At 42.8% G+C, this 22243-nt stretch overlaps 1 protein-coding gene across 3 annotated transcripts in view; it reads left to right on the top strand.

Annotated features, from left to right (window-relative positions):
* rabgap1l (RAB GTPase activating protein 1-like) overlaps positions 1–22243 on the top strand; it is a 396343-nt gene that overhangs the window by 49140 nt on the left and 324960 nt on the right. For all 3 annotated transcript variants that reach the window (XM_052010817.1, XM_052010819.1, XM_052010818.1), the window contains 6 exons: positions 730–904; positions 3700–3857; positions 4949–5059; positions 16707–16773; positions 17788–17890; positions 19863–20029. In XM_052010817.1, coding sequence (XP_051866777.1) covers positions 730–904; positions 3700–3857; positions 4949–5059; positions 16707–16773; positions 17788–17890; positions 19863–20029 — 781 coding nt within the window. The remainder of the gene's footprint in view (positions 1–729; positions 905–3699; positions 3858–4948; positions 5060–16706; positions 16774–17787; positions 17891–19862; positions 20030–22243) is intronic.

Here is a 22243-nt window from a genome sequence, read left to right as displayed (position 1 = left end):
GATACTACCAATGGTGGGAAGTGCCAGTGATGTATTGGGCAGAGTCCACTACTCTCTGAAGCTTCATGTTATCCTGCACATTCGAATTGCCGCACCAGACCATAATGCAACCAGTCAGGATATTTCTAACAGTACATCTGTAGAAGTTTATTCGAGTGTTCAGTGACAAGCTGACCCTCCTTAATCTTCTGAGAAAGTAAAGACACTGGTGCGCCTTCCTTGTGATTGCATCTATGTACTTGGCCCAGGACAGGTTATCTGATATGTCCAGAAATTCAATGCTGCTGACCCTCTCCACCACCGATTCCCCCAGTGTAGACTGACACATGTTCACCCTCCTTCCCCTTACTCAGCAAAGCTAAGAATTTCTCTTCTTAAATAGCCTTATCTGTTCTAAATGGAATTGGGTATTGAAGGGCAATAATCTGTAGAGGGGCAGGGGAAGAGTAGGGGATTAGGACCCTAAATGGGTGGCATTTTCAAAGAACCAGCATAAATGCAATGATCACTTGGGCTGCTATGCTGTAAGATTCTGATTCATCACTTATGTTGTTTAGATAACTTTGAACTGCACTAATCTTTGCAGTTCACATTAAATGCTTTCTTCTGTAAAATGAAGTTACTCAACCTTGATTTGTTTTATTCCTGGAATAAAACATCTTAAGGGCCACAGTTTCCATTGCCTTTCAGCTAACCTATGTTCCTTCCTTCCCCCCCACTCTACTTCAGGATAATTGATCAGGCTACGACTACAGAGATAGCTGCGTTTCCCATATATACAGTGCTGTTCTGTGTCCGAGATGTTGATGGGACTTCAGAGAGTAATTGCTTTGCATTTACTGAAAGTTACTGCAGTACAGACGAGTTCCAGCTTCATGTGTTCTGTTGCGAGATCAAAGAAGCTGTAAGTAATGTACTTTAACTGTTTGAGTGCTGAAATTTTAGTTTTCAAAATAAGTATGTGAATGCAGAATCAAAAGCAGAAATAATAAGTCATATATTTTTTCCTTGCGTCAGCAGACTTATTTGTGCAAAATTAATTTGACTAAATAACTGCAGGATCTGACTTCAATGCAGTTTATCATATCAGTCAGATCTCAAAGCACATCACATGCCGTGAATTAGTATTGAGCAGGTGAGTACAGCTTAATAAACACTCCGCCAGACCATGGCTCAGTGTATAAACTATGAGAGAGATTTATTAACAGTAAATTGATTAGCAATGTCGAACATTAATGTACAGAAGCAAACTGTTAGTGTCAATGTCAGAAGCAGTAGATGTAGCTTACATTAACCCACTCATGTGGTCAGTCACAAGTTCTTTTGTTGGGTTTTGATGTAGGAGTCAGATGCTTCACCTACTATCCTGATTTGGTAATGCAGAAGGATTACCAAATGAAGAACAAGGAATGATTGAAATAAGTGTATGAGAAGGCTAGTAGTGATGACTCAGGGCTGAAGCTGCTTCAGGCTGTAGTGGTTCAAGTCTCCTCTGGTTCTCAATCAAAAGGGGAAAGGATTTTCATTGAAGCATGCCTAGCTGTTGCTCACAGTAGGACTGCCAGCCTTTGGGGCTTGCCACTCAACTTGCCCGTATCTTGATCAGCTGGAGTCTGACTGGCCAAGCTGTCCTTTTCCTACTCTAAGAATACTGGAGCTATGCAGATGAACGTTGCAGGAGGTTTCAGAATAGAGCCAGGCTAATAGCAGTACAGTTTAATAGGCTAACAAAGGACATTTGGCGCAGAAACAGACTATCCAGCCCATGCTGACACTAGGGCTCCTGGATATCTTTCCTTGTCTAATCTACCAGTGAAACCCTCTGTTCCCCAGTTAACAAACATAAGGGTTGGAAAGATATTGCTTATTTAATGATTACAACCTTCAGACATGTTATTCCAAAAGTGTGAATTACGCAGACAGAGGGGAAGTATGACCGTATCCTGTATTATTTGCCTTAATGCTTCTCTTCAAGTTCAATCTTACAAAAACTGGCCTTCATTAATCTGGGCATCGAATACAGGCAACCACCCCGGACATTCTCTCTTCTCCCCTCTCCCAAATGGGCAGAAGATACAAAAGCCTGAAAGCACATACCACCAGGCTCAAGGACAGCTTCTATCCTGCTGTTATAAGAGTCTTGAATGGTTCCCTAGTATGATAAAATGGACTGTTAATCTCACAATCTACCCCGTTATGTCCTTGCACTGCACTTTCTCTGTAACCATAACACTGCATTCATTATTTATTTATTATTGTGACGTTGGACTGTTATTGTTTTCCCTTGTACTACCTTGATGTACTGATGTGATGAAATGATCTGTACAGATGGTATGCAAAGCAAAGATTTTCACTGTATCTCCGTGCATGTGCCAGTAATAGACCAATTTACCAATTCTCTTCCAGATAAATGACAAGTTGTCATTGGGTGCAACTGACTTGGTTCAGTCTTCCTGCTCTGAATCCAGTGCCTACCAGTTTAATAGTAGTGTTTCTATCAATCTGGATGACACATCTAACTGAATCCTGCACCTACATTGTCTACAGCACCTCTCAGTGGGTCGATCAGCATCTGTGGTAGTAGGAGGAGGGGTGGAAGAATTGTCGGTTTCAGGTGAAACAGTGCATCAGGACTCTTTTCCACCAACCACCCCCCCCACCCCCCCCCCCCCCCCCCACCAACCCCACAGATGCTGCCTGACCTGCTGAGTTCCTCCAGCAGTTTGCTTTTGCTCCAGATTCCAGCATCTGCAGTCTCTTGTGTCTCCACTGACTTAGTGAGTTGGTTAGTTTTAATGTTGGGATAATGTTCCTTCATTCTGGAACCCTTCAGCAGAGAAAAGTTCAACATTATTGATGTTCTGAAATGTCTCTGGTTGACCATTCAACTCTTTCAAAGAGTCATAGAATCATACAGCACGGAAACAGGCTCTTCGGCCCATCTCATCCACATTGACCAAGACCCTCATCTAAGCTAGCCCCATATGCCCACATTTGGCCTATATCCCTCTAAACCTTTCTAATCCATGTACCTGTCCAAATGTCTTTTAAATGTCATTATTGTACCAGCCTCAACAACTTCCTCTGGCAGCTCGTTCCAGAGATGCACTGTCCTCTGCGTGAAGACGTTTCCCCTCAGGTCTCTTTTAAATCTTTCCCCTCTCACCTTAAACCTATGCCCTGTAGTTTGTGATTCCTTTCCCTGAGAAAAAGACTGTGTACATTTACCCTATCAATGCCCCTCATGATTTTATACACCTCTGTAAGGTCACCCCCCCCCCCCCCCCAGCCAAGGAATATCCTACCTTGTCCAACCCTATAACTCAGGCTCTTGAGGGGATGTGCAGTATATCAGTCATAGTTACAGTGAAGATGTGGGGCATTTCAGAGGCTATTTTAGTGAAGGCATGGGTATTTCAGACATTATTATACTGTAGTGGGGCTGTGCATACTTGAGGTAATCCAAGTCAACTCTGTTCATCCTGCACTAATAATTTAGCCCTTTAAGTTTTGTGTAGTGAATCTGCATAGCACCTCACAATCTGCCTCAATTCCCCTTGCTATCCTTTGAGGTGTTGTACCCAGCACTAAGTGTGGAACTCCAGATAGGGTCTCGGTAGAGCTTTGTAAATGTGGAATGTGAGCACAGTGGTCAAACGCTAAGAATTTAACCCTGCACATTTCTTCCTGTCTTTCCAGGTCAGTCGAATTCTGTACAGCTTTTCTACTGCTTTCCGCCGGTCTTCCAAACAGACAGCAGAAGTAAAAGACGTGGGTGATACAAGCCCTGAGAGTGACAGCTATAACTTCACGGTCTCTCTTGAAGTGAAGGAGGATGATGGAAAAGGCAACTTCAGGTGAACTGAGATTGGATTGAGGAACAGGAGTGGATCATTCAGTCCTCTGGGCCTGCTACATTTAACACCACAACTGATTGTTCTGGTCTCTCCAACCATCAGGAACATCCCCTCCAGTTTCTAGTCTGTGCAGTGCCATTTGAGTTTTGTAGGTTGCTCTGGAATCCCCCCTTATTATTCTAAAATCCAGTGAATGTAGGCCTAACACCCAATCCCTCCATGCCTAAGTTCTGACATCCAAGGAATCAGCCCTGTAAGCCCTTGTTGCAATCCCTCCCTGGCAAGCACATCTTCCTTCAGGTAGGGAGACCAAACCTGCACACACAACTCCAAGTGGAGTTTCAGCAAGGCCCTGTACAGCTGCAGCATGATATCCTTGCTCCTGGACTCAAATCCTCCTGTAATGAAGACCAACATACTATTTGCCTTTCTAACTGCTTACTTTTGGTGACTGATACACGAGGACACCCAGGTCTTGTGGCACCTTTCCTTTACCCCAATCTACCACCATTCAGATAATCACCTTTCTGTTTCTATAACCAGTGGACAATTTTGCATTTCTCCACATTAAAATGCATTTGCCAAGCACTTATCCACTGAGCCAGCTTGTCTAAACTGCGTCGTCACTTCGTTGTGTCCTCCTCACAGCTCACGTTGCCCTTCCCCCAGCTTTGTGTTGTTTGCAGACTTGGAGATGTTACATTACTCATGGTTTTGAACATGTCTGTAAATATCACTTTACAGACTTTTACAAATATCACTGTCCATCTTTCCATTCTCTTCAAACTATTGAATTCCAAAAGTGGTACTGCTCCACTCTCCTCTGCACCCTCTCCAAGGCCTTGACATTCTTTCCAAAGCCTGGAATTGGGCAAGATCCAACCAGTGTTTTATAAAGTAACAGCAAGGCTTCCTAGTGTTGCTAATTCTCTGCAGCTATTTGAAATTGCCAATGCATGATTTCAGTCTAATGTTTTGATAATGTAGGCAAGTAGCAAAAATGCACCAAACTGTATTCATAGCATGAATCAGTAGTAAGTGACCTTGTGTTTTGATGCCTGAACCTTAAGTAGTTCCTCTTCTCTTCACAGTGCTGTACCGAAGGACAGAGACAAACTTTATTTTAAGTTGCGACAAGGGATAGAGAAAAAATTAATAATCAATGTGCAGCAAACGTCAAACAATGAACTCGCCATTGAGAGGTAACATTCCTATAAACTAACTGATGTAGTTCCTATTAAAGTTGGTCAGCTATAGTAATGATGACACAATAGACTGCAAATGCTGGGATCTGGAGCAAAAGCAAAACTGCTGGAGGAACTCAGCGGGCCAGGCAGCATCTGTGGCAGTCGATGCTTTGGGTTGAGACCTGAAACGTTGATTCCACAGATGTTGCATGACCCATGAATTCCTCCAGCAGTTTGCTTTTTGCTGCAGTAATGATGCAGTTCTGACTTTTGCTGCCAGATGGTGCATTTTATAAATTCTCATAGCCCTTACCTTATCGCCGTGACTCTGTGATGCCTCGCTTAGTACCTCATTCTTAATTGTGAAAGCTGGCAGAATATTTGATTGATTCCTGCTTCCTTTAGGTTATAGGTTGCTGTCAGGGTATGCACTGTGTCTGATTTTGTTTGCTTGCTTCCAATCAGTCTCCTGCGCCCTCCCCAACCGCCCCCCCACCCCAACCATCTATGCATAGATTCTGAAGGAGCAGTGTCACTGAGATCAGGGAATTTGGGTTAGAGAAATGAAGACGATTACGCTGTCATGTCAAATGGTGGCATCCCAGCACAGATCTGCTGAAAGGTGAAAGTACTCTTGGCATAGAGTACACGTGTTTCCTGGCAGCGTCTGAAGTTCTGCACATGGATGTGGGGCCACAGCAGCCGTAACAGCCAGATCTGGCCAAGTACTGCCCCAGTGGTTTGTGATGAGAGATTAGGAGCCAAGGTTGTCTTCACCAGAGGCTCCAGATGGAGGGTCTCAACCCAAAAAGTCAACTGTCCATTTCCCTCCATAGATGCTGCCTGACTCACTGAGTTCCTCCAGCATCTTGTTGTCTGACTATTGAGAAATTGCAATGGTTTGGCATCTAGCACACCAGGTGATGTTTGCCACACTTCAAGTCTACTTGCCCGCCAGGGCCTCAGTTCCCCCACCCTTGGTATTTACTTGCTCAGAGGTTGTAGTGGATGGCTGCCTTCTGCTGATGTTCTTGTGGAAGTTCTTTGTATTATTACCTTTCCGTTGTGCCTTTCTGCTTATTACATATCTATACTGGGGAATTCTCAAGGTATATTCATAAATGTGACCTATTCATCCAGCAGAAGGCAGGGCTGTTCAACTAATTTAGAGATCAGATGGTGTTTTTATGATCAATTTGATTTACTCACTGACTTGATGCAACTGTAATCTTAAAATACTGGCAAAGATTCTATAAAAAACTCCTTAAAATTGTTTTTCCTTCCCTCTAAATTTGCTTGGAATTTCATTTGAAGTTGCCACTTATCTTATTAAATGCTGTTCCACAAATATAAGGCAGCAAATCATATTACTGGTATTTTCGAGCTTCTGTACAATGTGCGATGTATTTTGGAGAGTCTACCTGTCCTATTGCTAAGAGTAAAACAACAATTTCCACTGGTGCAGCATCTCAATTTATTAAACATTGAACTTCTAAAATAAATTGTAAAGTTTACTTTGGAAGTTCAATGTTTAATAAATTGAGATGCTGCACCAGTGGAATCCAGGGAGATATTCCCATTACATTTTGAATATCTACATAGTTCAAATAATATTTGGCTCATTTGGTACCTAGGAGTGCAAGTGCAGCGTTCACAGAAAGTGATGTCACAGATGGATAGGGTGGTGAAGAAGGTGCTTGGCACGCTGGCCTTCATCAGTCAGGTATTGAGTATAGGAGTTGGGAAGTTATGTTGTAGTTATACAAGACTTTGGTGAGACCACACTTGGAGCATTGTGTACAGTTTTGGTCACCCTGTTATAGGAAAGATGTTATTAAACTAGAAAGAGTGCAGAAAAGATTTACCAGGATGTTGCCTGGACTTGGGGGCCTGAGTTACAAGGAGAGGCTGTGTAGACCAGGACTTTATTCTCTGGAAAGTAGGAGATTGAGGGGTGAGGGGCATAGACAGGGTGAAAGCACATAGTCTTTTTCCCAGAGAGGGGGTGCTAAAAACAAGAGGGCATAGGATTAAGATCAGAGGCAAGAGATTTAAAAGGGACATCAGGGGCAGCTTCTTCATGCAAAGGGTGGTGTGTATTTGGAATGAGCTGCCAGAAATAGTGGTTGAGGCAGGCACATTAGCAACATTTAAAAGCTATCTAGATAAGTACGAGGATAGGATATTTAGAGGGCTATGGGCCAAACATGGCAGATGGAACTAGCTCTCTGGGCAACACAGAAAGGGCCTGTTTCCATGCTGTATGACTCTATGTCAAAGGTGCATCTTTGATATTGACCCCAATGAAGATAAGGCTTCAGGAGATGCAGTTAGTCAGGTTCAAGGATCAGTTGTTGAAAACTGCATCAAATGCACATATGTGGAGAAAGAAAGAGATGTTATTCTGCTCTTGTTCCCAGGATGTCAGAAAGTGGAACATATCCAATGAATGATTCTCTTGAAGTATAATTGCTAATACTTTTTCTGAGTATGGCAGTTTGTTCAAACTATGCCCCGAGGATTTGTCAGTCTGTTTACGTTTGAGAGATTGAAAGGAAGCAGATGAGGAAATTGTGTATGTTTTAGCAATAATCTTATAAGTCTGTCATAATTGAAGGATTATTGTTTAAGAATAAATAAATGCAAACATGCCAGTTATTTAAAGTGATGGAGTTGATAAGGCAGAGAGGGCATTTGGAAATTTGAACTGTTTGGAATTGTATAACAAATCTGTTTAAATCTTTTGTAGTAGTAGACAGGGGAACACCTGTGAATGAGTTTTTTATAGGCTTCTCAAGGAATTTCAGAACTGTTTCACAGAAAGGACTGCTAGCTGAAATCAAAATGGAATTGAACGTGCATTATTGACCTGATTTAGGAGATTGGCTAGTCAGGTCTATTCTGCACAATGCAGGTGGGATGCTGTTCACTCAGTTTTGTGAATGTAACAGCCAGGGTTAGTCGAAGGTTGGATAGTTCGGGAGGGGCTAATATTTTAAGTGGTGAGCACTAGTTAGAGCTAATTACTACCAATCAAAGTTAATCAGCATCTTTTAAAAGGCTGGAGTGCAATCTAGCAGTTGTACAACACTGAAGCTCACTTGTGAAGAACGGCACATTCCAGGAGGGCAAAGGTGCCAGTTTTCTGATGTGCAGTGGAGGATGTGGAATATGAAGAGGTCTCCTGTATTTGCAGCAGGCTGTCCATGCTCACTATAAAGGCAGTGGGAGTGGAAGTAGGAGTAGACCAATTGGGCCCTGGTGAGATCATGGCTGATAAGGGCCACTGTCCTGTATGAACCCTATATCCCTTGATTCCTTACCATCTAAAAATGTGTAAAGCTCAGCCTTGTAAATACTGGGTGACCGAGGCTCCACAGATGTCTTGGGTTTACAATTCCAAAGATTCACTACTTTCTGGGTGAAGAAAGTTTTTTTTTCTTGTCTCAGTCCTGAATGACCAACCCCTCATTTTTAAACAGTGTACCCTGCCTCTAAAGACCCCAGGAGGTGCAAACACCATCCATGCATCTACTCTGTCTTGTCATTGTAAGAAGTTTGTCCATTTCAATGAGATCCTCTCTAAACTCTGGGCACCATAGACCCAGTCAGCTTCATCTCCATCTCTCAGGACAGGCCTGCCATTCCAGGTTTCAAACTGGCGAACTTGTGCTGACCTCGCATTTTTTCACATCATACACTATCTCTGTGTCCTTGCTTAATCACTTCATCTGTTCATATCTGCCCAAAGATACTGTGTCCTCTTTACAGCCCACACTGCCACCTAGCTGTAGTTCCCACTATTTCTGGAAGGTTTTCAGTGTCTTCGTGGTGAGGACACACACCATATTTAATTTCTCTGCTGCTGCCCAATTCCCCATAATAATTTCTCCTGCCTCATTACACATTTCATGAAGTAATTTTCTTTTACATTTCTACATAAACTCTTACAGTCGGTTTTTATGTCTCCCACTTACTGTCGTTTTCTGACAGTAAGTGGGAGACATATTATAAACCTTTGACCAAATACTCTCTTTAACTTATTAGCTACAGCTGGACCATGTTTTCTGTTGCTATTAATTTACCTCAAAGTGATGTAATGTATTAACTCTTTAAATGTTCCCCCTCATACTTTTCAATAGCCAATTTACGCTTCATGCCTTTGCATTTCTATTCTGCTTTAGCCCCTACTTTCAGATTAAACAAAAGCACTTTCAATTCTTTTGTAGCCTTGGTCCACTTTTGCTGAGTTCTGAAATTTTCCTAGATCTCAGCCTTACTGTTCTTTGGCAGTATTATAAACCTTTGACCAAATACTCTCTTTAACTTATTAGCTATGGCTGGACCATGTTTTCTGTTGCTATTAATTTACCTCAAAGTGACGTAATGTATTAACTCTTTAAATGTTCCCCCTCATACTTTTCAATAGCCAATTTACGCTTCATGCCTTTGCATTTCTATTCTGCTTTAGCCCCTACTTTCAGATTAAACAAAAGCACTTTCAATTCTTATGTAGCAGTGTTGTAGAATGCTCAGTGCCAATGATCACAGTGACTCCTTAACCACTAGCTCATCAATTAACCCTTTCTTATCACACATTTCCAGAGTTAAAATAGCCTGTTCCCTCATTGGTTCCTCCATATGCTGAGTAGAAAACCATCTCTTATACTCTCCATGGATTTGTCTTTTACACTATTACTGCTCCTTTGGATTGGCCAGTCAATATGTAGATCAAAGCTTGCATGTTTATTGCATTACCTTTGTTACTTGTGCCCTTACTTTCCTCACTTACACCATGCCCTGCTTATTCCACTACTTTTGAGGGCCTAAATACAACCCCCACCAATGTTTTCTGCCCCTCATGGTTTCTCAGCTCTATCGAAGCTGATTCCCGCTAAGATCCCTTCTCTATACAGCCTTTTGTCCAGACTACCCCTTCTCCTTTTCCATTTTCCCATCTCTTCTAAAAGTTGAGAGTCCTGGAATATTTAATTCCCAACCTTGGTCAGTTTGCAACCACATTCCGCTAATATCAATCAGATCATTCCCATTTATTTATTTTTGTGCCATTGATCAACCTATCTTGTAATGAATGCTGCCTTCATTCCAGATAAAGAACACAAGAAAATAGCAGGGGTGGGTCACCAGGCCTCTCAAACCTGCCCCACCATTTAATATGACCATGGCTGATCTATGCTGGTCTCAACTCCTCTTCTGTGCCAGTTCTCCATAACCATCTATTCTTAAATCTATCAAATACTTATCCACCTCCACTTTAAATGCTTCTAATGACCTCCACCACCCACCGGGGCAGAGACTTTCAGAGACACGAGAGTCTGCAGATGCCGGAATTTGGAGCAATACACACACCACTGGAAGAACTCATCGGGTCAAGTAACATCTATGGAAGGAAATGGACAGCCGATGTTTCAGGTCGAGACCCTTCAAATGGACTGAAAGATAGAGGGGAGACAGCAGTATAAAAAGATGGAGGGAAGGGGTTGTGGCAGGTGATAGGTGGATCCAGGTGAGGGGTTGATAGACAGATGAGGGAGGAATGAGAGTGGGGATGATGTCAGCAGCTGAAAGATGAGAGGTGGAGGCGACAAAGAGCTGAAGATGATGGAATCTGATGAGAGGAAGGTGGAGCATGGAATCAAGGGAGGGAGGTGTGGAGGGGAACTGATGGGAAGAGTATGTGGGTGATAGGCAGAGAATTCCAGAGGTTCACCACCCTCTGCAAGAAGAAATTTCTACTTGCCTCAGTTTTAAATGACCAGCCTCATGTAGTTACGTCCCCTTGTTCGAGACTCTCTGACGAGTGAAAACATCCCAATATCTAACCTGTCAAGCTCCCTTAGGATCTTTTATGTTTTTTACCAAAATTTCTATATGTATTTCAGGAGATTCCAACTTTCATCCCGAAATCTTTTTTTGACACTATTGATTCTAAAATTCTTTCATGTATATGGCAGAATAAAAACCCAAGGTTAAGCAAGAAATATTTACAAAAATTAAAAAAGGATGGTGGTATGGCTTTGCCTAACTTTAGATTATATTACTGGGCAATTAATATCAGATATTTAATTTTTTGGGCACAAGATTTAGATGTAATTCAATGTCCCAAATGGGTATACCTTGAGTATGAATCAGTGCAAGGATTTTCATTAGTTTCTATTTTAGGAGCCTCACTCCCTTTTGCACTTACTAAATTGAGTAAACATACAATACGAATATGGTTTCAATTTCGTAGATTTTTTGGATTGAACAAATTTAACTTACCAAGTCCCATTCAATCTAATTTTTTCTTTCAACCATCTAGAATTGACTTAGCTTTTTCTTTATGGAAAATGAAGGGAATAACATGCTTCTGCGATTTATTCATTGATAACTTTTTTATCTTTCGAACAGTTGTCGAATAAATACAATTTGCCTAGATCACACTTTTTTCGATATTTACAGATTAGAAATTTTTTAAAAGTTACTATACCTTCTTTTCCGACTCCATATAAAATTGAAATTACGGAAAAAATTTTAGGTTTTAACCCCTATCAGAAGGGCTTGATAACAATAATTTATGATCTAATTATGAAAATACATCCAGAGACACTTGATAAAATGAAGAATGAATGGGAAAGAGAACTCCAGATACTTTTACCCACAGAGACATGGAAGAAAATTCTTCAATTAGTTAATACATCTTCAATGTGTGCTGGACACTCTTTGATACAGTTTAAGGTGGTTCACAGGACCCATATGTCTAAGGATAAGATAGCCCGTTTTTATCACCATATAAATCCTATATGTGACAGATGTAATTCGGAGGTGGCTTCCCTGACACAAATGTTTTGGTCCTGTCCTCTTTTGGAAAAATATTGGAAAGGCATTTTTAACATTATTTCAACTGTATTGAGTATTGATTTACAACCTCACCCAATCACTGCAATTTTTGGATTACCAATGATGGAATCTGGCCACTTATCTGCTGCTGCCTGTCATATGATTGCCTTTGTTACATTAATGGCCAAGAGATCCATTTTGTTTAAATGGAAGGATCCAATACCTCCCACCACTTTTCAATGGTTTTCTCAAACTATATCATGTTTAAACTTAGAAAAAAATTAGGAGTGGCACTATTGATTCTTCACTTAAATTTGAGGAAGTTTGGAGTCCATTTATTCAATATTTTCATATGATATAGATCCCTTTTCAATAACCTTTGAATTTAGAGGAGCGGAGTTGACGACATAATAATGCTCTTTTTTCATTGAGAAATGTTAGTCCAGTTTTTTTTCTTTTGAAATTTTTTTAGTTTGTTTCGATTTATTACTTATAATTTTTTTTGATTTGGTTTTTTTTTATTATACAATAAATCTTTTTCTTTCCCTTTTGATTTTTTTGGTATTATATTCGCTTACCAAGAGACCGTGGGGTCTAGAATATATTTTTTATTCTTTACAATTATATGTCATGATTGTCCTCCTGATCTCTTTGTATCACATGTATAATCATTGACATTTTATCTATATATATATATATATATATATATATGTTGATACAGATTATTATATATATATATATATATATATATAATATATATATAATAATCTGTATTAATTTGAAAATTAATAAAAAGATTGAAAAAGAAAGGATCTTTTATGTTTGAATCCGATTGCCCCTTATTCTTCTCAACTCCGAGGACTACAGGCCTGAACTACTTAGTCTCTCTTGGCAAGACAACCCTCTCCTCTCGGGAATTAGCCGGGTGACCCTCCTTCAGACTGTCTCCAACGTTACTATATCCTTTTTTAGGTAAGGGGATCAAAACTGTGCACAGTTTTCCAGGTGTGGCCTTACCAATGCCCTGTACAATAGCAACAAAACCTTATTTTTAAACCTCAACCCCTTTTGCAATGAGGAGCCAGCAGTTTTGTCTTTTTTACTATTTTTCCCTGCTCTGATTCTAATTGGAGGTATAGGTGAACTTTGTCTGCCCCTTCCTGACAGACTTGAGTTCTCATTACCCATCTTGCTACCCTGCAAAATGTTTCTCTTGAGCGTTCTAAATTTCGTCTCACTAGAACCCTGTCACCAGATAGCCATCGAGGTCAGTGCCAGGCTTGTGACCCAAATGCTGCAGAAAATTCAATGAACTTCCATGAGTGAATAGGTTTGGTGAATTCAAAGTCCTGTCAGTTGTACCACGAGCCTCCCACACTTCTTTACTCATCTACAGCTGATGTCCCCCAGTCCAATTTCATTACCTAACATTTGCTCCACTGTGGAGTACACGCTGACTGGTGCTGCAAGCCTCAAGTTCCAGTCAGGTCACCCACACACCTGCCTCCACACCAACGACTTTCCTCTCTTGAAGTGATGGAGCACAGACTGCTAACGTTAGCAGGAGCTAACCACTGGGGTGCTCAAGCATTGCTTTACCCAGTGGAGGGAGATGATGTTGGTCATCACTGGGCGGCCAGTTGCTACAGCTGTGACCAGCTGTAGATTGGGACCATTGAAGGAAACATCTACCCCATGCACACTTCTGATGTGTAAGCTGTAGACAGTATAAGCTCCTCTTAGAGACACAAGAGACTGCAGATGCTGGAACCTGGAGCAACGCACAATCTGCTGGAGGAACTCAGCAGGTCGAGCAGCATTGTGGAGGGAAATGAACAGTTGACGTTAGCGAGCTCCACCTTCCTCTCCTATCATATTCCATCATCTTCATCCCTTTGTTGCCTCCACCTATCACCTCCCAAGTTCTGTCACTGTTTCCATTCTCCACTCCTCCATTTGCCTATCACCCCTCCTCACCTGGATCCACCTATTGCTTGCCAGCTCTTGCCCCACCCCTTTCCTTCACCATAACTGCTGCCTGACTTGCTGAATTCCTTCAGCTTTTTGTGATGAGCTCCTCTTACTTCTGTTTCCTCGACCATGCTGATACTCTTCCAGACATTTCACCCCTCCATAAGCCACTCGAGCCTCTCCCATTGTGCCCCCTTCAAGCCTCTCAAACTTCTCCTCATACCCTTTTCCACAAGCCTCGAGAACTTCCCCCAATCCCTCCTCCACAAGCCTCTCAAATCCAATCCCTCCTCGCACTCTACTCCACAAGCCTCTCTGCATCATACCCTCTTCCACAAACTGTCTGGACCATATCTACAAAACTCTTGCCTCCACCTCCCCCCCCCCCACACCCCCCCACAACCTGTAGGTAGCCCCTGATTCAGCCCACTGCCCCTTACATGAGTGCACAGATTAGTGTGCAAGTGCCAGTCAGCAGGACAGTATAAGCTCCTCTGATTTCCCTTCCCTTTAACTGTTCTACATTACAACCTCACTCGTGTCTCTCATGCATAAGAATTGAAAAAACAAAATAATCAAAATGACACTTGCGGGCACAACTGTTGTTGGATTCTGCACTTGTAGTTACCAGCTTGGACATTGACACGTCATGAATTGGAGAGTTGCATTGAGATGGGACCTGCATGTGGCAGCATCAGCCTGTGACTGGTCCGAAGCCAGGGCAAAGGACAGATATAGCCCATTTGTAGGTTAGCAGAGGCTGAGGACATGCAGAAGCTCTGCTGTAGAGGTCTCGGGCAATGAAAGAGGCTACAGTAGAAGGCCAAAGGGCATGCACTGGGAATTTGGAGCATTTGGAAGCCTGCTAGGACAGCTGACAAGGAGCAGAGGTGAAGATGAGCAACAACCTGTCAAGGGGTGCAGTGCAGAGTTTGGAGCTCACTCTTTCCCCAACTGTTTGCAGAGTTGTGAACTCCTATAGTGTAGTCCATGATGGCTAATGCCTAACCTCCATTGCACCACAAAGTGCAGCCACACAACACGTAAGCAATGCAAAGAAAGCTTCTCCTGCTGCTGTTGAGGCAGTGGATCACATTGGCAAAGGGGCTTGCAGAGTCTCACAGCAATCAGTTCACCAACACATCACCAGGGTTGCTGAGGCACGGAACCAGGAGAAGTGACATGTATAGCATAAGTCCCCTCTCAGAAAGGCAGTCCTCCCACGCATGCCTTCTGCCTATTAAGGCACGCCTGGATGTGCCAGGACTGTTTTCCCAGGAGTGAAGGCGGCTAAGGGGTGGCCTTATGGAGGTTCATAAAACCATGAGGGGCGTAGATAAGGTGGATGGCCAGCTTTTTCACCAGGGTAGGAGACTCTAAAACTAGAGGGTATAGGTTTAAGGTGAGAGGGAGATTTAAAGGAGAAGTAAGGGGCAAGGTTTTCACACAGAGCATGGTGGGTATATGGAATGAGCTGCCAGAGAAAGTGGTAGAGGTGGGTACAATTACAACACTTAAAAGACATTTGGGCAGGTACATGGATAGAAAAGGTTTGGTGGGATAGGGCCAAACACGGGCAAATGAGACTAGCTCAGGAAGGCACCTTGGTCAGTGTGGACGAGTTGGGCCGAAGGGCCTCTTTCTGTGCTGTGTGACTTTAAGTAATTAAACTTCTAAATTGTGTTCATAGTACTTGGTAAGTAATTGCCTGCATGCCTTGATGTGTGAGCTGTCAGTAATATATATGGATTTCATTTTATTGTGTGCATCAATCTATAATTTCCCTATGTCACACTCTTGTTCTTTCCCAGAATATACTTAGAGAGTGTTTGATTGTTCATTAGAGACTAACAACATTTGCATAGTTTGGAATTTAAAAAAAACAAGTCTAGACCTTGTGATCTTAGTGTATATTTTCTTTGTAGAGTGCTGTGGAAAGTCTTGTGCACTGAATACAAATTGTCTACTCCATTCCGTAATGAAATTGGCAGTTATTGTTTCTGAAGTCACTTATAAAGGAATAATTCATAGCCTGTAAATCTGACAATTTCTGTCTAAAGAATGTAATTCTTCCCAGCACAGAAAATGGTACCTTTTATTGCTTGATACATGTTCAATAGACTGTTTTATTCTGTTAATTCCACAACCTCATGAGATCCTGCCCACAACAATCCATGTGGCAAACCTTAGGAACATTTATAATTTGCCAGCCTTTTGGTATTCTGCTGTGGAATGAGAAATCACTGTTGTTTTAAAAATAAATGTGGTTGTGATTCAGTTGCTGAAGTCATAGGGGAATGTCATGCTTGAAAGGTGGACATAGTTTTCCCCATTTTGATAGTGGGTGCCCCAGTGGTGCAGCAGCTAATACTGCTGTAGCACAGCTCCAGCAACCCAGGTTTGACCCTGAACCCCAGTGCTATCTGTGTGGGGTTTACAGGTTCTGTCTGTGACCACATGATGCATTTCACTGTGAGTTTCAATGTACATGTGACAAATAAAGATATCTTCCCTTATACTCTGGGTGCACTGGTTTCCTCCCACATCCCAAAGATGTGTTGGTAAGTTAATTGACCCACTGTAAATTGCCTCTAGCATAGGTAAGTGGCTGGTGGGGGAGGGAGGATGATCGGGACGTGAAAGAGGACAGAGTGCAGGGAAATGAATGGGGGGCAGTGGGATTGTTGGGAATTCTCACGAGCTCGACACAATGGACCAAACAATCTCTTGTGCTGTAAGGAAATATTAGAACAGGAGATGTAAGTTTGTGGTCAAAGTAAACAGCATTAGCCCCAACTTTCCTTTTTGTTTGAAGTGCTATTTGACATTTTCAATGTTGTGTGTTTTCCAGGTGTTTTGGCATGCTCTTGAGCCCAGGGACAAATGTGCGGAACAGTGACATGCATCTGCTTGACATGGTGAGTTTGGAGTGAACAGACTAATTATGTGAGGTTGAATCCAGTTACTATGTTGAAGTGCCAAGTCCATAAGACCATTAGACATAGAAGTGGAATTAGGCCATTCGGCCCTCCGAGTCTGCTCCACCATTCGATCATGGCTGATTTATTTTTCCCTCTCAACCCCATTCTCCTGCCTTCTCCCCGTAACCTTTGACGCCCTTACTAATCAAGAACCTATCAACCTCTGCTTTAAATATACCCAATGACTTGGCCTCCACAGCCGGCTGTGACAATGAATTCCACAGATTCACCACCCTCTGCCTAAAGAAATTCCTCCTCATCTCTGTTCTAAAGTGACACTCTTGCCTCTGAAGAAGGTAGTTTTGATTGACTTAAAGTAGGCCAAGTTCAGTCCAGGAACCTTGAGCAGTAAAGTCGAGGTTCCATCTGCTATCTAAGATATTGATTTAAGATTCCTCTGCATTTTCAAAGATGAGCAAAGTGTTCCCACTGGTTCAAAAGCAAAATACTGCAGATGCTGCATATCTGAAATAAAAGCAGAGAATGCTGAAAATAGTCAGCAGGTCAGGCAGTGTCTGCAGAGAGTGAAGTGGTTAACAGTTCAGGTCAATGACCTTTTATCAGAACTGGGGTAAGATGAATGGATGTTATGATGATGAAGCAGGGAGGGGAAGTGAAGTGCATGGAAAGCAGGAGGACGAAATGATAGAGGGATGATAGTACAAGTTGAAAGAGTGGTGAGATAATAAAGGAAAAAAAAACTATCCAGAGGAATGTGAATGGAGGAGGCGAAAACATTGTCTGAAATTAACAAAGGAAAATATGAAGTCATTGTGGTTTGCTGTCAGGCATTTCCTCTTGAAACTTGGGTGGTTGTGGTTGATGTGTTTACCTTTGAAGGGACAATGCCTCTTCAGTAAGAGACTATTTTCAGGGGTGTGGCACAGTGCTTCTCTTCACATTTCTGTCATTTGCCTTCTCACTATCTGCTGCTTTTATTTTTGTTTTCAGGAGTCCATGGGAAAGAGTGCTGATGGGAAATCCTATGTCATCACAGGGATGTGGAACCCTAATGCTCCTGCCTTTCAGGCACTGAATGAAGAAACCCCCAAAGGTAAAAATGGCTCATTTTCATCCACTGTCTTCAATACTCTGTGCAGGAGTGCAAAACAGAGAACAAAACAGCACAGGAACAGGCCCTTCGGCCCACAATGTTTTGCTGAATTAATTAAGCAAATCCCTTCTGCCTGCGCAATGTCCATATCCCTCCATTGTCTATACATTCATCTGCCTATCTTAGAGCCTCTTAAGTACCTCCATCGTATCTGCCTCCACTACCACCCCTTACAGTGCATTCTAGGCACCTACACTCTGTGGAAAAAAAAAACTTGCCCCGCACATCTCCTTTGAACTTATCCCCCTCACCTTAAATGCATGCCTTCTAGTATTGGACATTTCTGCCCTAGGAAAAGATACCGGCTGTATATCCATGCCTCTCATAAGCTTATAAACTTCTTTTGGGTCTCCCTTCAGCCTCTGCCACTCCAGAGAAAACAACCCAAGTTTGTCCACTCTCTCCTTATGGCACATGCTGTCTAATCCAGGCAGTATCCTGGTAAACCTGTTCTGCACCCTTTCCAAAGCCTGTACATCCTTCCTATGAATGGGGTGACCAGGATGGGGAGATTTGGGCCTACAGGTTCAGAAATTGTTGGGAGGGATGATGGCTGAGTAAAAAGGAAAATGGGATATTACCCTTTGACTGAATGAGCTGGAGAAAAAAAGGAGCCGGGTGTGGGAGGCATGTTTATATAAAGCTTTAGTTTGTCCCCAGTTCATTCATTCAGGGATGATATGTTGGTCCTGGAGGTGTGCAGTAAAGTTTTGCCAGAATGTTATCTGGTCCAAAATGTTTAAAATATACAGATCATATCATCTTGGCTTGTATTCAGAGTAAAGTATTATCTGAGGTGTGTAAGATGGTTGAAGAATTTCAGAGTCATAAAGTCATACAGCATGGAAACAGGCCCTTCAGCCCATTACATCCACACTACCCAGCAAGCACCCAACTAAACTTGTCCCATTGTTTTTCTCCTGTACCTCAAGTTGAGTTCATAGTCATGTGCATGAGTATGATGAGGTATAGGTACAATGAAAGACCTGCAGCATAATCATGGGCATGTTGGTGCAGACAACACAAGTTATATGTAAATTGTACAAGACAGTGAAGAGAGAGGAAACGAAAGACTGCAAAAACAAGACTGTGCCTTTTTTTTTGCACTATCAGAAACAAGTCCATGTTGGTGCAAGAAGTGGTCTGTAGTGTTCTCTTGAGGGTTGTGCAGGTTGGTTCAAGAACCTGATAGTTGTAGGAAAGTAACTGTTCCTGAACCTGGTGGTGTGGGACTTCTGTACCTCCTGTCTGACGTTAGCAGTGAGAAGAGGGCATGACCTGGGGGGGGGGGGGGGGGGGGGGGTGTCGTCCTTGATGAAAGATGCAGCCTTCTTGAGGCAGCGCCTCTTGTAGATGCTGTCAGTGGTGGGGAGGGCTGTGCCCATGATGGACTGGGCTGTGTCCACTACTGTCTGCAGCCTCTTGTGTTCCTGTGTGTTGGAATTACCTTACTGGGCCATGATGCAACCAGTCAGGATATTTTCAACAGTGCATCTGTAGAAGTTTCTCAGACTGTTTGATGACATGCCAAATCTCCTTAAGCTTCTTAAGAAAGTAGTGGTGCTGTCACGCCTTCTTTGTGATTGCAGCAATGTGCTGGGCCCAGGACAGGTTATCCAAGATGTTAGCGCCCAGGAGTTTGAAGCTGCTATCTCTCTCCACCTCTGACCCACCGATGAGAATCTCTATCAATCCCCCTATCCCCACCACTAATTCTCCTGCTACCACCTCCAGTTGCCAGTTTACTTATTCAGCACATCTTTGGGATGTGGAAGGAAACCAGAGCACTTGGAACATTAACTTTGTTTCTCTTTCCACAGATGCTGCCTGACTGGCTGAGTATTTCCAGCATTTTCTGTTTTCATTACAACAAATATTGACTAATTATAGCTTGGATTTGTTTTACTTGCAGATGTGAGGGTGTACATGACGGTGGCAGTGGATTTGGTGATCACTGAAGTGGTGGAGCCAGTTCGGTTTCAGTTAGAAACTGTGGTCCGTGTGTATTCAGCCAATGAGAGGTTCTGGTACTTCAGCAGAAAGACCTTCACTGAAGCATTCCACATGAAGCTGAAACAGGTAGGGCTGCTACCTAAGAAGGAAACACACACTACATCAGGCCTGTGGAGGAGAAGTGATGGTTAAGAATGAACACTGAAACCTAGCAAGCTATAACTCCACTTGAGGGCCAAGAATTAACCACACTTGGGTATCTGAGCCCAAGATGCCTAATACTGTTATTTAGAGATAGAGATGGATCTGCTCTGCTGACACCAAGAGATGCATCCTTTGGCACTAAATGTAAACCCTAGTATGGCACTGCATCCTCTCACATAGGCACAAGCTGTTGAATCTTTACACTAATCCCTATGTCCCTCCAAGGTTCCCTGTGCCAGAGGTGGGGAGCATGGTGAGAGGCAGTTCCCCTCCCGGAGGCCTAGAGGAGAATCATTTCATTCCCTGCCCTAGATCTGGGAGAAGGAATCTTTGGGACATCCTAATAGCAACACAAGCTTTCTCATGTTCTTCATTCACAATGCAGGTTACGGTTGTTGTCATTAGTGAATGTGTAGGCACAGGACATTTTACAGAATTGTCTAACCAGTGTGTTTACGCAATCAAGTGAATAGGTAAGAAATCTTCAGACATCCCAAAGCACTGCAGGCAATTAAAGTACTTTTGATGTGTGGTCTCTTTTGTCTTCTTCTTGGGCAGCTTCTTGGGATTGAGGACAACTTGTTTCCACTCCAGTTCTGTGGTATCTGCAGACTGCCACAGCTGGGGCAAGAGGTGTTTGATGGGTGAGTGGGTAGTTTGTGAGGTGGTGCGCTCCTTCCTCTGTTTTCACTGGAGTTCCCAATGCACAGACTCTAGCTTCTCAGTGCCATCCCAATGCTACATCATTTTGAGCATTAACGGGCCAAGAATTCCCAGGAGTTGATGAGGATGTTATGTTTTTTCAAGGAAGCTTTCAGAATATTTTTGAACCATTTCCACTTTCCTGGTAATGCCTTGCTGTGACAGTGTTTCGAATATAGTGGCTGTTTCAGGAGTTTGGTGTTGGGCATGCAAACAACATGGTCTGCCCATCAGAGTCAACAGCCCTCCATAGATGCTGCCTGACCTGCTGAGTTCCTCCAGCTTTTTGTGTGTTGCTCCAGTGGAGTACAGCCTCAGTTCTGAGGATGTCAACATGGGAGAGGGCACTGATGTTGGTTCACTTATTCTGCTAGTGCATTTGGAAGACTTTGTTGATAAAGTCTTGGGTGTTGGTTGTATCTCTCCAGTGCCTTTAGGTCCCTGCTGTAGGTAGTCCAAGTCTATAGGGCAAAATCACTTCTGTCTGGTAGACCATGAGCTTTCTCATCAGGTCCTGATCTTCGGATGACAAATTCTGAGACTGTTCTGGTCTCCACGCTATAGGAAGAATGTGATTTAAGCTAGAGAGGGTGCAGAAAAGATTCACAAGTGGCTGCAACTGGAGGGCTTGAGTTATAAGGAGAGGCTGGATAGCCTGGCACTGTTTCCCCTGGAGTGAAGGAGGCTGAGGGGTGACGTTACAGAGTTTATAAAATTATGAGGGGCATAGATCAGGTAGATGGTCTTTTTCCCAGAGGAGAGGAGTCTAAAACTAGAGGGCATAGCTTTAAGGTGAGAGGGGAAAGATTTAAAGGGGACCTGAGGGGCAAGTTTTTCTACACACAGAGGGTGGTGGATATATGCAACAAGCTGCCAGAGGAAGTGGTTGAGGCAGGTACAGTTACATTGTTTAAAAAAACATTTGGACAGGTACATGGATAGGAAAGGTTTAGAGGGATATGGATCAAGCATGGGCAAATGGGACTAACTCAGGTATGCACCTTGGTCAGCTTGGACAAGATGAGCTGATGGGCCTGTTTCTGTGCTGTATTACTTGGTGATTAAAGGTTGACCTGAAGGTTATGGTGAATTTTATCATTGATATCTGCCTTTTCTGTGAGGTAGCCCCTGAGCTATGGGAAATAGTCTTCATTTCCTAGGGTCTGGAGATGGATAGATTGGTAGAGAGTGGTATTGTACCATTGGGGTAGAGGACCTTTGTTTTGTGAATGTTTGTGTAAACCCCATCCTCTCCTACACTTTGTAAGTAGGTGAGAGCTTAGAGCTTGGTCTCTGAATGTGTGCACATGCATGCATTGACTGTACTGCAGTTCAATGACTGAGGTTGGAGTTACTGTGGGTCTGGTGTGGAGGTGACATAGATTAAAAAGTTTCCCATTCACCTTGTAGATTAGCTCCACTCAGGAGGCAAGC

Source organism: Pristis pectinata, chromosome 3 (assembly GCF_009764475.1).
Source record: "Pristis pectinata isolate sPriPec2 chromosome 3, sPriPec2.1.pri, whole genome shotgun sequence".
Classification (NCBI taxonomy): Eukaryota; Metazoa; Chordata; class Chondrichthyes; order Rhinopristiformes; family Pristidae; genus Pristis; species Pristis pectinata.
This window is presented reverse-complemented; position numbering and strand designations above follow the sequence as displayed.